The sequence below is a fragment of the Oncorhynchus nerka genome, linkage group LG26 (genome assembly GCF_034236695.1).
Source record: "Oncorhynchus nerka isolate Pitt River linkage group LG26, Oner_Uvic_2.0, whole genome shotgun sequence".
NCBI classification, from domain to species: domain Eukaryota; kingdom Metazoa; phylum Chordata; class Actinopteri; order Salmoniformes; family Salmonidae; genus Oncorhynchus; species Oncorhynchus nerka.
The window spans coordinates 24,904,526-24,922,391 of NC_088421.1; the positions used below are offsets into that span (position 1 = coordinate 24,904,526).

Sequence of the window (17,866 nt, forward strand, 5' to 3'; positions counted from 1 at the left end):
TCTGGCACGGGCATCCGCTCGGTCACTGGCACCCCCTACTGGATGAGTCCCGAGGTGATCAGTGGAGAGGGCTACGGCAGGAAGGCTGACGTCTGGTAAGGACTGGGACACATGGGGTTGGGGTTTGGGTAAGAGGTCTTATACACATGCAGGTGATCAGTGGAGAGGGCTACGTCAGGAAGGCTGACGTCTGGTAAGGACTGGGACACATGGGGTTGGGGTTTGGGTAAGAGGTCTTATACACATGCAGGTGATCAGTGGAGAGGGCTACGGCAGGAAGGCTGACGTCTGGTAAGGACCGGGACACATGGGGTTGGGGTTTGGGTAAGAGGTCTTATACACATGCAGGTGATCAGTGGAGAGGGCTACGGCAGGAAGGCTGACGTCTGGTAAGGACTGGGACACATGGGGTTGGGGTTTGGGTAAGAGGTCTTATACACATGCAGGTGATCCTGATTAGTTGTGTTGATGTGGGGGATAGATGTCTCATCTGGGAGTGTGTGAATGTATCTTCAGGTCATGTGTCAGATGCTTGTGCTCTTATAAGTAGTCTCCTTCCCTGATAGAGTGGCTGGACTGCTGGAACGTGAAGGGAGGAAAATAGCTGTTCTAAAAGGGGGAAACCATTCTTCTTCAAGGGAAAAATTGCTATATATAAAATAGTAAAAGTGCTATATTTAAAAGAGAATGTCGAGAAGGACTGCCTCACTCCCACGTACAGGGCCCTGAAATGGGTCGGGCCCACCTGCTGCCCAGGAATTCCCCTGTGCAATCTGATTGTGTAGTATCCCATCAGGCAAGGGATGTGATTGGCCAAGAGCCAGTCAACCAGCCAGCTTGTGACAGGGTTCGGAATGTTCCCGAATTCATTGCTCCCTTGGGGGTCCAGACCAGGCCGGAAGCGTCGGTAGGGGGTAACAGGTCCAAAGGGGAGTCTGTCCCTAAACCCAACTCCCCTCACCAGCCCCCTGCTCTGTCTGACTTCAGGACTGAAATGGCCTCCCGTAGCCAGCAAAAGCACACTTTAATTGTCAACAGGGAAAAAGTTTCCACCAAAACATTCCAGTGGGGCCTGGGAAAGCAGAAGAGCAGAGGGATGGCCTTTTCCCTTCGTGCCTGTAGTGAGGAAAAGCTGCCCTTTGTTTTTCAGTGTGTTAACACTGTTTTTGTCCATTCACACAAGTCAATAAGTTATACGATTGTGTATTGCATTCATTGTCCTATTCTGATGTTTGTGTGTGAGCGTGTTTCAAGTTTCTAGTTGTACAGGATACACATGGTTTACACCGTCTAACAAAATGCTGACTTGCAGGTTCCTTCTCAACAATGCAACAACAAAAATTATAATAGATAAGAATACAGACATCAAGTAAATGGCTCAGTAGAATAGAATACATTTTTTAGCATAAGTATAATACAGGAAGGCACCATTTATATTCCAATATTTACACATGTTTTGTGGAAGGGGAGATTGGGCGGCAAGTGTTTAAATGTGTATTTGAGCTCGTATTGGTGTTCTCTTAACCCTGTGTGTGTGTCTCCTTCCCCAGGAGCCTGGGCTGCACAGTGGTGGAGATGCTGACAGAGAAGCCTCCCTGGGCCGAATACGAGGCCATGGCAGCCATCTTTAAGATCGCCACCCAGCCCACCAAACCCCTGCTGCCCTCACACACCTCGGACCACACCCGTGACTTCATCCACCGCATCTTTGTGGAGGCCAAGCACCGGCCAAGTGCTGAGGAGCTGCTCAGACACCCCTTCTCCCAGATCCTCTGCTGAGGGGAAGTACTAGTACACTCTCTCTGTCTCAACCGCTCCTCGGGACTCAAGGCCTACAGCTGACATCTAGACTCTAGACTTGGAATTTGGAACTTGGTTCTTTCCATCCTACAGCTCTCTCCCCAAACCAGACTCACCACCACACTCATTTCTTAACCCACAAATACACATGATCCATTATGATGGATAATAGCACAGTGCCATTATTCCAAGCTGTTAACGACAATTATCAAATTCACCTCTAACTTCTCCCACTAGGGGGAGCTATATGATTGATCAGTGTTCAGCTGTCTGCTGTGGAGAACTGGACCCACCAACTCCATACGAACTGAATCTGTTTCAGCTATCACCTTGGTGGTCTGTGAGAGGACACACACACACACACACACACACACACACACTTCAAACACATCAAATCTATTATATGTGGCTCAAGATGGGATTTGATCAAGCACCGCCACCGAATGTGCCTTTCAAATATGCCAAAGTGTCCCCTCCTAAGTTTACATTCTCTAGATGGGCTGTTAGATGAGACCCCTGAGGTAAGGAACTGTTTATATGGGACTTACAGTAAGCTTGAGCAGAGCAGTGTCTGGTCTACTTAGGCCAAGACAGCAGACCCACAGCCACAGCTCAGTGCTTCAACATGGTAACTGATGAAACCAACAGATGCACCACTCAGTGTTATAGAGACGGGATGGATTTAATTTTTCACTTTCTCCTCTGATCCGTCTCTGATATTCTTTGTATTTTTGAGAAAGTGCCTCTTGATGCTCTTTTGAAGACTCACAGTCCCTGATGGAAGCCCATGCTGATCTGTCCTGTCCTCACCATACAACATGGAACCAGAGCCATCAGTGTTTTTGTGTTGTCATTATGACCTTCACAGTAGACCATTGTGATGACTGTGCCTTATACTCCAACTCTCCACTGCAGCCCCTCAGTATCACAGCCCAGGGTTTTCTGATTGTACCAAAAATGACCGATTTCATTCATGAAGAGGTTGGTTTCTAGTTTGGTTGGAGGATATGCTAACTACACAATATTACAAATGATATTGTACTTTGTGATTGAAAGAGAGATTTTATTTTAGTCTTAGACAAATACAATCCTAATGCCTTGATTTGAAAGTGAGTTGCCATTAGGTTTACCAGCTTTCTATGTGTTGACAAGTGTATCTAGGAAAATGCTACTCCAAACAGTGGAACTCTGCCATTTAGGATTCATTTGAGTCAGATGCACTTTTATGTCAAATTAAAGTTGTTGGTTATTGTTCGCCTTATGGAATTAACTTTTTTTTAAAAACTTTAAATTACATTTATTTCACTTTTATTTAAATCCCTATGTTCATCCATTCCTGAATTTTTATATTCAAATATATATGTATAAATATATTTTTTATATATTGACTCTAGACAATTTGAAATCTAATGAGGATGCATTTAGACCTATGAGATAAATGTTGCCGTTCGAAATGATAAATTGTTAAAGCAGCTGGTTTTGCAGAAATTACAACATTGGGGTTTATTAGTGAAACACTTTGGGTGGAAAACGACCTCTGGCTATCTTACCTGGTCTCTGCTCCAAAACAAGAAACATATCCACATTCCTGGCTCCAGTATAATGTATTATGTCTTAATGGTCCATGCTTTATTAAATGGCAACACTGTTCCATTGGACCCTTCCAGTTGGACTGCCCTGTCAAACCTCTCACAGTTTCACTACTTCTTTAACAAGGCCACCGCCTAAGATTTAAAGGCTGCTGAAGTTCCTCCATATTTCTCCTTGCTGGCGTGATGTGTGGGAAATAGAGGGGAAGTATGTGAAATTTTGAGTATGCACTAGAATGCTATGTCTCACCAGAATGACCTTCTCTTAGTGTCATTCTTGCAGAGCAGAGGGGCTGAATGTGTGTGTTTGTTAGACTGAGCTGAGCAGGAAAGGGATGGAGTTCTGATCAGGTAGATGCCAGAGACCGGGGTTCCACCCAACATGACGACTTTGTTTAGCTCAGGGTTCGAGAGACCGACCGGTGCCCAATGTCTGGGGCCCTCCACACTGAGCAAAGGGCTTTCTACAATTACCTTTTTTAGTTTTATTTTCCATTTATTTCCATTTATTTCAGTGTTACTGGCTCTAAAATACTTTCATAAGTGAATCAAATGGATATCATGTGGCTGCTAGATGTTAAAGAAGGCAGCTAAGAATCAGTTCAGTATTAGAAATGGTCCTGTTATATACAAAGAGCCAAAACAAATGTTTCTGTTAACAGAAGAACCCTGGGGTAAGCAAATGAAACAGGAGTTAAACGTTTAGATATATACATGTATGTAAATGTATAAATGAGTATGTTTAATGACAGGGGACTTGCAGTGCAAAGTCACTCCAGTTTATCAAATGTATTTACGTAGTAAAAGGAACAGTATGTTAAATGACATTGTTTTTCTATATCTTTGAGTGCCTAATTTCAAAAACAAATAAATGTTCTTTGTCTCTGGTCCAATATTCTGACCTGCTTACTTGTTTGTTTGCGTAATGTTTGGTGTACGTTCCAGTCATGTACACCGCTCTGATGGAGGTGTGTTTGGCATTGCAGAAGATGTTTTTGGGCCAGCGGCTCTGGGAGACACTGGCTAGTCTGTCCATGTGTGTCTTCATTATCTTTGAGCAGCCAGCAGGTTGGAAAGTCAGACTGGACCAGTCCAGTAAATAAAAGAACATCTCACTGAATAGAGCTCATTGTTGGGAGAAAGAAGCAACCTGACTGATGCTTGCTCCATCTCTTTCTCCCTCCCTTTAAGACACAAGAGGAGGCGGAGAGAGCTCTGTTAATCTGTGTGGTCATGGGACAGAGGAAAGCTTGGACCCAACAAAGGTTCCTTTTCTTAGTTACTGTGACAAGGGGATGGATGCAGATAATACTTTATTGCTTTGTTTTCTTGTGATGCACTTTCTCTGTGTGTGTTTTAGCATGCTGCTTGTTCCATTTTCTTCCTGTGGATCTGACCCATGGCCCCTGACTACCAGGATCTGATAGCAGTTACATAACCTTCCCCTACACCTGCAATGCACCGCTCCATGTGGCCTGCAGGTCTGTTGATGTGGTTAATGGCAGTGTTATTGTGATCAGTGCTAGTGTTATTGTAGTTAGTGCTAGTGTTATTGTGATCAGTGGTAGTGTTATTGTGGTCAGTGTTATTGTGGTCAGTGGTAGTGTTATTGTAGTCAGTGGTAGTGTTATTGTAGTCAGTGGTAGTGTTATTGTGATCAGTGGTAGTGTTATTGTAGTCAGTGGTAGTGTTATTGTGATCAGTGCTAGTGTTATTGTGATCAGTGGTAGTGTTATTGTGGTCAATGTTATTGTGGTCAGTGGTAGTGTTATTGTAGTCAGTGGTAGTGTTATTGTGGTCAGTGGTAGTGTTATTGTGGTCAGTGGTAGTGTTATTGTGATCAGTGGTAGTGTTATTGTGATCAGTGGTAGTGTTATTGTAGTCAGTGGTAGTGTTATTGTAGTCAGTGGTAGTGTTATTGTGGTCAGTGGTAGTGTTATTGTAACACGCTGCTTGGTCCAGTGGTAGTGTTATTGTAGATCAGTGGTAGTGTTATTGTAGTCAGTGGTAGTGTTATTGTGGTCAGTGGTAGTGTTATCAGTGTGTGTCAGTGGTAGTGTTATTGTGGTCAGTGGTAGTGTTATTGTGTGTTATTCGGTGGTAGTGTTATTGTTATTGTGATCGGTGGTAGTGTTATTGTGGTCAGTGGTAGTGTTATTGTGGTCACTGTTAGTGTTATTGTGGTCAGTGAGTTATTGTAGTCAGTATGTTATTGTGGTCAGTGGTAGTGTTTTTGTGATATGTGGTAGTGTTTGGAAGGTATGTGGTTCTCTTCGTGTGCTATGTGTCTGGGTCTGTTTGTTATGCAGTTCTGTTTGTTAGGTATGTCTCTGGGTCAGTGGTAGTGTTATTGTGGTCAGTGGTAGTGTTATTGTGGTCAGTGGTAGTGTTATTTAGGAGCTGACAGGCAGAGTGCTGGTCAGTGGTAGTGTTAAACTGGTCAGTCCCAGGTTATTGTGACCACAGTGGTAGTTTAGACCCAGTGGTGCTGAGTCATAGTCAGTGATTCAGCCTGCCTGTCTGCTCTATGTGTCTGGGTCTGTTTGTTATGCAGTTCTGTTTGTTAGGTATGTCTCCCAGTGCTGACAGAGGCTAAACTGGCACCCCAGGCTTTGTGACCACACAGTTTGGACCCACAGTCATAGTCAGTGACAGCCTGCCTGTCTGCTCCACACACACACACACACACACACACACACACACACACACACACACACACACACACACACACACACACACACACACACAGGGGGCACCAGCGGGGACTGGACCTATGCAGCCACATCTGGCATATTACGATTTCACAACTGCACCTTCCAACACTAACAACTACATACTACGTCCCATCATATCTGAGAGGGCCTGTGCTAATGCTAGCATGCACATCAGTGATACTGCACATCAGTGGTACTGCACATCATTGGTACTGCACATCAGTGGTACTGCACATCATTGGTACTGCACATCAGTGGTACTGCACATCAGTGGTACTGTATATCAGTGATACTGCACATCAGTGATACTGTTCATCAGTGATACTGTTCATCAGTGATACTGTTCATCAGTGATACTGCACATCAGTGATACTGTTCATCAGTTATACTGTACATCAGTGATACTGCACATCAGTGATACTGTTCATCAGTGATACTGCACATCAGTGATACTGTTCATCAGTTAAAACTGTTCATCAGTGATACTTTTCATCAGTTAACTGTTCATCAGTGATACTGTTCATCAGTGATACTTTTCATCAGTTAACTGTTCATCAGTGATACTGCACATCAGTGATACTGTTCATCAGTTAAAACTGTTCATCAGTGATACTGTTCATCAGTTAAAACTGTTCATCAGTGATACTGCACATCAGTGATACTGTTCATCAGTGATACTGTTCATCAGTGATACTGTTCATCAGTGATACTGTACATCAGTGATTAGTACACTGCATGCTGTGTGTGGGCATAGTATGTGTGTGTGAGTTGAGGTGAGACCCATGGGTCACTGGGACCCCCATTCCCCAGGCTCTGCTGTTATCAATGGGCTCTTTAAGAGATGGGGTCCCGGGTCCCTGAGCTCCATGTGAGGACTAAGATTAAGTCATGTGACGGGGGATTTATACGTGATTGAGCTGACTAGGGGCCCATATCATTGAGTTGATGGGGCGTGCTTAATCTAGTGGAGAAGGAGGGGCTGCTGTGTGAGTTTTGTTGTGGGTGGGGGATGAGGTGTATCCAGCTGAATGGTCAGAATTTGGGGTGTGCTCATTTGCATAGAGAGGAGGCTGGGGATGCAAGGGGGTCTGAGGTAGGGTAGTTCCCATAGGAGAGAATGGAAAGGGGTTTAAACCGGCAGTAACAGAAAGGGTTCAAAAGGCCTGAATGGTGAGGTGGGGGGAGCCGTGTGCAGGCAAACAGAGCTGGCCGTCCCTGTGGTTCTGGAGGGAGATCAGTCTGGAGGAACAGCATTAAGATTCTGCTCAACACCCAGGCAAGGCGCCTTTTCTTCTGCTCCTTGCAAATGAGATGGACTCCTCCTCATGTTGCCCCACAGGAATCAGATGTTTTGTTGGCCTTCCACTGGCTCTGAGAGGAGAGAGGGGGACACCCTCTTTCACTCCAACCAATCTCTCTCTATCTTTCTTTCTCTCTCTCTCTCTCTCTCTCTCTCTCTCTCTCTCTCTCTCCCTCTCTCTCTCTCTCTCTCTCTCTCTCTCTCCCCCTCTATCTCTCTCTTGTCTCTTTCCATCTTTCTCTCTTTCTGAATGTTTCTCCTCTGACAGATATTGCCTAAGTGACCAGATCTGAGGCAACCACAGTGACTGTCTCAGAAATCCAGGGGGCGATACAATTAGTGTCACCTTAATGCTGAGACCACGTTATTAATCCTGCTAGATGGAAGCTTTTAAAACAACACATCCAGCCAGACTTACAGTGGACCCACTCAGTTAACCTCTATCAACAGGGACCAATTGGAATTCAAGTCACTCTGTTGTTTTCTGTATTTACAGTCTTCCAGTCTCACTGGTTCCCACTGGCTACACATTTCTTTTAACAGAGTGTTTTGGTAACAAAGAGGGTTTCTATGGTCTGCGATGTGGGTTTTACTACCAGAGTTGGTTGGAGGGGAGAGGGAGAACAGAGGCGAGCAGGATGGAAAAGGCCCTAGGATCTTGCTGGTATAGTAGCTTGAGAGATCATAGACCTGGTTGTTTGTGCATGTTAGGATCATATCTGGGCAGCATGACTGTATAATAGCTGTGGATGTTTATATAAGGCTTCATCCCATCCCAGAGTCACATCCCTATTAGATGAGAGTCAACAAGAGTTTAACATGTTTTGAAGTAACTGGCCCTGGGGTTGCCATGACAATGGATGGAAATTTATTCGTAACGGACTGGCTGCTGGTTTGTCGGGTTCAGACTAGGTTTTACGTCCCGTCCCCCCATTCTCCAACCATCCATCTGCTGGAGTCCTGTGACAGTTTCAACTCACAGACTGCCTCACCCTCAGGTAGCCTAGCGGTTAAGAGCATTGGGCTAGTAACTGAAAGGTTGCTGGTTTGAATCCCTGAGCCAGCAAGGTTGAAAAACCTGTCATTCTGCCCTTGAGAAAGGTCATTCATCCCCAACAACTACTCTTGGGTGCTGATGACATCAATTAAGGCACTGCTTAGATTCAGAGGATTTATGTTAAATGTGGAACATGCTGACCAGGTGTTCCCCTTTATAGTAACCTAATACTTACTTTGCCATACGTATTGTTGTTTGGATAGGTACCCAGAACTCGTTGGGCTTTTGACCACGCCCAACACAGACTTCTTTCTCCAGGTCCAATTGCCCTCTTTTCAGGCTAAGCAGTCATTAAGTCTGATTGAATGAGCTGCCATCACTTACAACAGGGCTTTATGAGATGTGACTTGAGGAAGAGGGAGTGGTCGTATTGTTGCTAAGAGGCTGCAATCCAACTGGCTGCCTTTGGTCTTACTGGCCCATCCTCTGACCCATAGCTTTCTCTGTAGTTGATCACAGTTAATAATGGTAGTGATAGTGATGGATTAATAATGTGTGTGTGTTATGTTGCCATGCTCCTGTGTGTAGCTGTGTGTCCGTCCAAAGAGAAGCCCTCCAACCCACTGATAGATGTGGCCTATAGGTCTTATGTATCCATCTGTAGCCTGTCAGTGACATCATGGTCAGAAACTCCAGGGGGGACAACGAGGTGGAGATGTATAGCTGCTACTGTTCAGCCCTGTGGCCCCAAAGCTTCTCCAATCGGCTAGCACACTGTAATGGTGTCACTTGTTGACTGTTTAGTACAGTGGCATTTATTATGTATCCATGACTACAAGGACAATGATTCCATTTTTTCTCCCAGTATGATTTTCAGCTACTGATATGCAGGTCAGCTGTTGAATAAGAGTTAATCTAATAATGCCATTTAGCTATTATAACGTTATTTTGTTTCTACTCCCCTCTGTTTACTCTCCTACTTTTGTCTTCAGTATCTCACAATAGTTTGGAGATACTGTGGTCAATGTAGATATTCAATAATTGATTAACTGTTCTTGACTTCTATTTGATCTACCTAGATAAGACATGTAATTGTACTCATTCCCATTTTGACTCCGACAAGGAGAAGACTAAAGAGGAGCAGAGGAACAGGGATGGGGTGTGAGACGCTCCTAGACGGTGCTGCTGTCACACACAGAGTGGCGCGAGCCAATCAGAGTAATACCAATAAATCTGGAGTGCTTAGTGGGATATTTTGGACGCCAAGCGAGACAGAGTGCCACACAAGAACACAGCTACTATCTGACCTCTCTCTGTCCCCTTTTTCTCTGTCCCTCTCTTTTTCTGACCCTATTAGTCACCAACTAACAGGGATGGAGGAAAAGAGATCTCATTCCTTTACCTCCCTGCTTCTTTTCTTCCCTTTCAATCACACTCTGTCCCCATCTGTGTCTGTGTGACTGAGCATGTGTGGGAGGCAGCTTTGATTTGGTAGCCAAGCTCTGTTGCACCAAATCCTTTTCAAACAAGGACGAGAGAGAGAGGAGAGGGGGAGAGAGAGAAAGGCCAGGAGACATTTGTAGCTGAGTGGACGAGCACAAACAATACCTGGCACACAGCTTTTGAGTGTCACATAAACCACCCTCCCTCTCTCTCTCTCTCTCTCTCTCTCTCTCTCTCTCTGTCTGTCTCTCACTCTCTCTTTCTGTCTGTCCCTCTCTCTGTCCTATTCAGTGACCGGCCCTTCCCTCCCGCCCCTCCCTGTGTACTCTCTCTCAGGATGGGGGATGTCTATCTCTATAAAAGGCATGTGTGTGCCCTGACAGGGTTTTATTCCAGCCATGGAGAGTCAGAGAGTCCTGTCGTCTTACAGGAAGCGTTTCGGGCCCCAGGGGGCCGGCAGCGTGGGTGGGGGCGTGCGGCTCAGCAGTCTCTCCTCCAGCCGCTTCTCCCTCCATGGGACCCCCCGCCACCTGACCCACTCCAGCACCATTTCCCGTCTCTCCCTGGGGTCGGCTGGAGGGGCCCTGCTCCTGGGGACCCCTGGGAACCGGCTGGACTTCTCGGCTGACTCACTCCTCAAGGCCCAGTACCGGGAGACGCGCACCAACGAGAAGGTGGAGATGATGGGTCTGAACGACCGCTTCGCCAGCTTTATAGAGAAGGTGCGCTTCCTGGAGCAGCAGAACACGGTGCTGGTGACGGAGCTGACCCAACTGAGGGGGAAGGAGCCCAGCCGTCTGGGGGACATCTTCCAGGAGGAGCTGAGGGAGCTGCGCAGGCAGGTGGACGGACTCAGCGCTGGGAAGGCCCGGCTGGAGATAGAGAGGGACAACATGGCATCTGACGTGGCCACACTCAAACAGAGGTGAGAATGAGGCAGTCTCATTTCCATCAATACAATTGAGCATTGATCAGTCTACTTTGTTTTAGTATTTTGGAGTTCCAATTGATATTGTGGAGTTCTAATTGCTTCAGCAGTCTGTCCACTTAAACGTTTATTCTGAAATTTGATTTAGTGGATTCCTAGTGTTTGGCATGTGTATTGGTCAATATGTTAAATTTGAATTGGAATCTTGCTACAGTCTAAAACCAACAAGTGGATAGTTGACATAACACAATTCAGTATAACTGGATATCGCGTTACATGATAAAATTGCTCAGTTGATGCTTTGGCTTGTTAGTTATTGAAAACACTGTGCTCTGAGAAGGCGTTACTCAATGGGTGTCCCTCTTTCTAAACTGGATCCTGACCAGACCCCTACAGCCATTCAATGAGTGTGAAGGAATGGAGGAAACACAATAGAGCTGATTTCCACAAAGAGACCAGGGAGCCCGGCAGATGTTCTGTTGTTGCCTGATTGGTCAAATGCACGCTTCTTCGTTATGTTTATTGGTTTATTGCTTAAGTGGCGTAGTTTATAGTTATGAGGTTATGGCTTATGTTTTCCCAGGGTGCTTTTCTGTTGTTGCAAAGGACAAAGGGAACATCTAAGTGTGTAATGGTTTCTGAGCCTGTGTATACTATGGATCAGAGACGCGTGTGTGTGAGTGTCACTGCTCTCTGAATACAGATCTTTTCATTTGCTTTGGTGCAGAATGTGGTAGATTTTCACAACACTTAGTACAGAACTCAAAACACATCATGAGAAAGGCAGTCATTTCTCAACTCAATTGAGGAAGTACAACATCAAATCATACAGTCACTTTTTGACCAAACTTAATTAGTGTTTCATCTGGAAATACATGTTTCACATTCACAATGCAATACATGTTCGTTTAAAGTAATTGCTTTTCACTTTACTTTTCCTATGATTGTCTTCTCATTTCTTAAATGACATTTGACTATTAACCGACTGCTCTTAATTGATCATCACTTAACCGTTTGGTAAACCTATAGATTTTAGATTTTTTTTCTACTACAGTTTTAGAGAACTAGATCATGAAAAAGTATGTTTGTAAAGTATAAATAATATATATATACTATAATGTACTATTATGATGATGAAGCATTTTAGAAGCATTTCACTGCACAAATAAAATAACATAAAATTGAATTTGTCACTTCTTAAATAACAGGTGTAGATTAACAGTGAAATACTTACTTATGGTCCCTTTCCTACAATGCAGAGAGAAAAATAGAAAAATTACACAATGGGTACCAGTACTTGTGCACCTGCGATAACATCTGTAAATCTGTACGCAACCAATACACTTTGATTTGATTTTACTATTAGGATTTGACTGCAAAACGTTTAGAATCTGATACAAGATCAGAGATGTTCTCTGTCATACAATTGAAAACAGAGGTAACTACACATTTGGTCAAATTGAGTTAAGACTGAAATCAGGCTTTGTAGAGTCTCCTGGTTCAATTATCTTCCGTTTTCAGAGAAAATTGAGTTTCAAATGTGCAGTAACTACAATATCCACGTAAGAACCAACGCAAACAGCAGTAAGTGAAGTTACTAAGTGAAGTTCCTGCAGTTTGCCTTGGTATTCTATTGGGATCTGAGTTCAGGCCATCCCAATCATGACATGCCCTCACACACACCATGAGACAGTCAAAAGGTTTGATAAACACATTTAGATTGTAGATACTGTACTTTTCTTTTGCATTACCCATATAGTTGTTTGTCATACAAAGGCAGAGTGCAGTATCAGCATTTCAGGGGTCATAGGTCAGTGCATTATCACTTATCTACCTACAACATATTTGGCTGGAGAGTAAAAAAATACTTTAAAGCCATTTTTCTCAGATTCACTGTTTGCGTGGACTGCTCTTTGCCTTTGTATGGCATTTCCGGTGGCTGCCCTGCCCTTCCTGAGTCTGGACATGTTTACAGGCATAGGCCTAAAACATTCTTAGCAACCTGTTCTGCCTTATGGAGTGGAATATTACACCGTTTTTTTTTTTTTTTAAGCGCAAGCAGTGCATTTGGACAATTAATAGACACTGCATTTAAATAAAATAAAAATGAAAAAACATCTGTCTGTTTTACAGGGATAGCCAATCAGAGTCTTATACTTGCAACATCATTCATTTATCAATGTTTACAGGCTTGCCATCATTCACTTTGAACTGAAAGATGTCTCCAAACAAAATGAGTGCACAATAAAAGGTTTTGAATATAAATAAAGTGTTAGTTTGGTACTAAGAGTTTTGAAAATTCACCACATACGTGTGAAAATAGCACCAAAGCTAATATAAAAAACATTAACACACATCTGCTTTTCACATTCTCTTAGAGCTCAGCATGAGTTCTGTTTCTTTCATTTCTTTCGATGGTGAAGGTTTTTTACACAGTAAGGGCCATCATTCACTTTAGAGGTCAGTTAAGGCGTGTTTCCTGCTGGTTTCCCAACTCTACTCTGTGTTTAACAGTAACCAATTCACTTTGAACAAGTTTCAGTCTCTGAAGAAATACAGATCTGAATTTCCTGAAGGTTTGTGTACAGATCTGAGTTAGAAGCATGTGTGTTTCAGTGTGGGGCAGATAGTGGCAGATGGAGTTTGGAAGTGTGTGTGTGTGTGCGTGCGTGTTCATGTGTGTGTGCTTGTTTGTGCGTGTGTGTGTGTGTTTTGGCTAAAACCATTCTGTGTGTGAAAACTCCAAACAAAATGAGTGCCTCCGTGGGAAAGGCTGAAAATGACAGCTAATATAAAAAACATTGATGTATAGAAGTGAATGGCTAATGTTCGTGTTTCCTGTGTAAGCTCTCCATTCAGCTGAGCTCAGCCCACAGATGGAGTTTGTAAGTGTGTGTGTGTGTGTGTGTGTGTGTGTGTGTGTGTGTGTGTGTGTGTGTGTGTGTGTGTGTGTGTGTGTGTGTGTGTGTGTGTGTGTGTGTGTGTGTGTGTGTGTGTGTGTGTACTGCGTGTGCAAGCGTGTTCACGTGTGGGTTCTTGTTTGTGCATGTTCGTGTGTGTGTGCTTGTTTGTGCGTGTGTGTGTGTTTTGGCTCCATTCTGAATGCGTAAACTCTGCCTCCGTGGGAAAGGCTGATGTATACAAGTGAATGGCTAATGATGTGTAAGCTCTACATTCAACTGAGCTCAGCCCACCTACTGCCAACTCTGCCACTGCAGCATGGAAGACAAGTGGTACTCAAACAGTCCATATCATCAGTTCATGTCATTATGTATACAAGGATATTCATACATAGTCACATTTAATCATATCCTGATCATGATCCCTTCGCTTTTCTGGATGGAAAACATGATCATATATATTGGGTCATTGGTGGGATGATGACTGGGATTCATTGACTTTGCATCAATAGAGAATAGGTTAAAACTATGTTTTATCTGAGGTGCATGGATCCTCTTTGCGTGACCAATGAGTGGACTTAGTGTGCACCCTAACACTGCCTCTCCTTTTATCTGTCTGTTTTCTATTTTTCCTCACTTCCCTTTCTATTTCAATCAGACTGCAAGATGAGATGGTTCTTAGACAGGATGCAGAGAGCAACTTGAACGCCTTTAGACAGGTGAGGTCATTTCTCTCATAATTTGTATCAATTGAACTATTATTGACCATGTCCCTGTTTGCATGTGATCTTCACAGCCCGTGTTTTTATATGAGGAATATACAGGTCACATTGACCTAAGGATTCTCTGTGTGTAGGACGTGGATGAGGCGTCTCTGAACCGTGTCCAGTTGGAGAGGAGGATAGACGCACTGCAGGATGAGATTGCCTTCCTCAAGAAGATCCACGAGGAGGTGAGCTTCAGCTTCCCCTCGTCTCTATGGCAATCTCTAGTCCTTACTGGCCAACCACTGTTTCCATCTCTGAAGTAAATAGTGAATATTCAGAGAATGAAAGAGGTGACCTTTAACCTGTAAGCCTGTGGTTGGTTCTCTATAGGAGCTGCGTGAGCTGCAGGAGCAGCTGATGGCCCAGCAGGTCCATGTGGATGTGGACGTGTCCAAGCCAGACCTGACCGCTGCTCTGAGGGACATCCGGGTCCAGTATGAGTCCGTGGCCTCCTCGAACATTCAGGAGACGGAGGAGTGGTACCGCTCCAAGGTCATATCAGAAAGCTTGGGCTATTGCATTTACATGTACACACATTACTGTACAGGCACAGGCAGACACACTACCATACAGATAAACATGCATACAGCCAGGCGTTGCACAATGCATACATTGACAACACACTATAAGATGCAGACTTTTAAACTGTCCTGTCTCTCCTTTGGTTTTTATGCACAGTTTGCCGACTTGACCGACGCAGCTACTCGGAATGCAGATGCCTTGCGATTGGCCAAACAGGAGGGCAACGAGTACCGCCGGCAACTCCAGGCCATGACCTGTGATGTGGAGGCGCTCCGTGGAACAGTGAGTTGTCCAATCAGAGCAGAGTGTGCTGTATCAACAATGAGACATAAGAAGACCATGAGTTCCATGACTCCCCTCTCTAACTGAACCACCTCTCCTCTTTCATCTCTTTCCAAACCTCTTCCCCCTTCCTTTCCTTCTCCCTATCTTCCTCCTCTCCTGCAGAACGAGTCTCTGGAGCAGCAGCTGCGTGAGATGGAGGACCGTTTCTCCGTGGAGACGGCTGGTTACCAGGATACAGTGGGTCATCTGGAGGAGGAGATCCAGACTCTGAAGGAGGGGATGGCCAGACACCTGCAGGAGTACCAGGACCTGCTCAACGTCAAACTGGCCCTGGACATAGAGATCGCTACCTACAGGAAGCTGCTGGAGGGAGAGGAGAGCAGGTGAGGAGATAACAGTGGAGAGGGAGGCGGATGGTGGAGGGAGAGGAGGGTGGAGAGGAGAGGAAGGAGGGTAGAAGGTAGGAAGAGAGGAGGGAGGAGGGAAGGAGAGAGAGGGTGTTGGAGGGAATATAGTGGAAAAAAAGAATGTGGATCTAATGAGCTGGGTCGGGAGGAGACAGTGTGATGAAGAAAGAAAAGACAATAGGTGGTGGCTGGTAGCTACTGATACTCTCTCTTCCTCTTCCTCAGGATCACTGTTCCAATGCAGAGCTTCTCCAACCTGCAGTTCAGAGGTGAGTAAGGGTATCCTGACCCAGATATATTAGCGTAGTCTATCATGACATTTAATAATTTACCCCAGTCATATGAATTATGTGCTGATGCATAAATCTGAAGTTAGGATTCGGCTCTGACTGGATTCATGGGCATCTGAAAGCTAAACGTCTCTCTCACCCTCTCCCTGAGTATAGAGACCAGTATGGACACTAAGTTCTCTCCAGAGGCCCATGTCAAGAGGAGCATCATAGTGCGGACTGTGGAGACTAGAGACGGGGAGGTATGTAGAACATCATAGATCATTGAATGAGTCCATGGGGGATTTATTCCCATATCAGATGTGTGAATGTGCTTGTTTCCTGCTTAGCTCCTCCAGAGGGCAGCATGCTACATTGTTATTATTCAATACATGCAATTTCATCAGATCACTTATAGACAGTCCCTCCCTACTGCATCTACAACCCAACATGCCCTGTTCCCTGCTCTGTGTTTCAGATCATTAAGGAGTCTACAGCTGAGAGGAAGGAGATTCCTGACAGTCCTTAAAGGACACAAATGGTGCTAGCTATATGTCTGTCATACTGTCCCCACTCCCCAGTAACGCTTAGAGGCCTTGCATGATAATGATACCCTTTCCTGACCAGGCACCTCCCTCTTCTCCAAACCTCAAAGTCCCTCCAGTTGCAACCACCTCACCATCCCCTTCCTCCCCTCTTCATCATCACCCCCAGACCATGCTACATCATTAAATACTTAGGAGTTGCATTTTGTTGAAACAAAAAAAATCCCTCATTGCATCCTTGTTAGCATTTTTGCCAAAAAATATTATTTTTGTATTGCTGTAACTGGAGATAGGCTTTAGTGCTGGGAAGTGTGGCCATGCACCTTAGAAGGAAGGGTCTTGGACTACTACCCTTCGTGATTTTAATGCTTGGAAATGTATATTTTGTTCAGCTCATAATAGTGACAGATCAGAGTGGGAAATGTTCTCAATGTGTTTGGATAGTAGCCAGAGAGGAGGCCTTGAAATGTAGTGATTGTTATTCAGCTAGTGGCAGGGGTCGTGCTGAAGTTGTGTGGTTGGAGTGGATGTGAGAAGTCAAGAGGAAAGTACAGTTGCTGGGGTTAGCAGTGGACAGGATGGGTCTCAGACAAGGAAGATGACGTGTGAATGACAGTGCTTTTGGCAGAACTGTTGGTGAAAAGAAAGAAGCTGACGTAACTCTCCTCTAGGGCCAAACACCATATCCATTTCACCCCTCCGTCATACAACCCCCCCTCTGGATGCAGTGTCTCTAGTTCCACTGTTTCATTGCAACATCATATTTTAACACTAGAACAGCGCCTGGGAACATCCACTTACGCACCAGGGGTGAGAGGGACAGGACGGAGGTGATACAGGGAGTATTGACGAGACCCTTACCTCTGAAATCCCCTGTTCCTCTCCCAGCTCCATCTCTGGAGTGTCAGTGATTGTAGAGAGACACAAAAGAGGGTGTTGCTGAGATAGCTTGGTGGTGGTGGAGCGGGTGGGGTTACATGGTGTCTCCCTGATGACAGCCCTCTCCAAGAAACCCTGGGGGGGGGCTTGGAGGGTTGGAGGAGAGGAGGAGAGGAGGAGGGTTGGAGGAGAGGAGGAAAGGAGGAGGGTTGAAGGAGAGGAGGAGAGGATGAGGGTTGACTATAGACTGCTTTTCATTCTTCACTAAAGACAAACCGTAACCATCTTCTAATGTGCCTGCCTTTCTTTCACATCTCCCTTCCCTCTGCTTTGCCTTCGTGTCTTCACCCGTCAGCTCTAGATACTATTTCTTCTCTTCTTGTCTGCCTCTTACAGTAGCCACAGCTGAACCACACTGCAGTAGGTCTCAGAAAAACCTACAAGATGTGAATATAACCTTAGTTTTGACCAACATTATTACAACCCGCTAACAACAATAAAGCCATTTTGTTTTATTAGTA

The 17,866-nt window shown here is 44.8% G+C and overlaps 2 protein-coding genes across 2 annotated transcripts in view; both read left to right on the forward strand.

Annotated features, from left to right (window-relative positions):
* Positions 1–3,489, forward strand: part of map3k3 (mitogen-activated protein kinase kinase kinase 3) — a 30,100-nt gene extending 26,611 nt beyond the window's left edge. The window contains exons 16-17 of the mRNA XM_065010287.1: positions 1–95; positions 1,551–3,489. The exon at positions 1–95 is cut by the window's left edge and continues 83 nt beyond it. Of these exons, the coding sequence (XP_064866359.1) occupies positions 1–95; positions 1,551–1,779 (324 nt within the window). The 3' untranslated portion in view covers positions 1,780–3,489. The remainder of the gene's footprint in view (positions 96–1,550) is intronic.
* A 5,102-nt stretch (positions 3,490–8,591) lies between these two features.
* gfap (glial fibrillary acidic protein) lies at positions 8,592–17,866 on the forward strand. The gene is made up of 9 exons (XM_029636690.2): positions 8,592–10,768; positions 14,330–14,390; positions 14,528–14,623; positions 14,769–14,930; positions 15,117–15,242; positions 15,408–15,628; positions 15,878–15,921; positions 16,099–16,184; positions 16,400–17,866. The coding sequence occupies exons 1-9, from the start codon at positions 10,242–10,244 to the stop codon at positions 16,448–16,450; spliced, it is 1,374 nt and encodes a 457-aa protein (XP_029492550.2). The 5' UTR covers positions 8,592–10,241; the 3' UTR covers positions 16,451–17,866.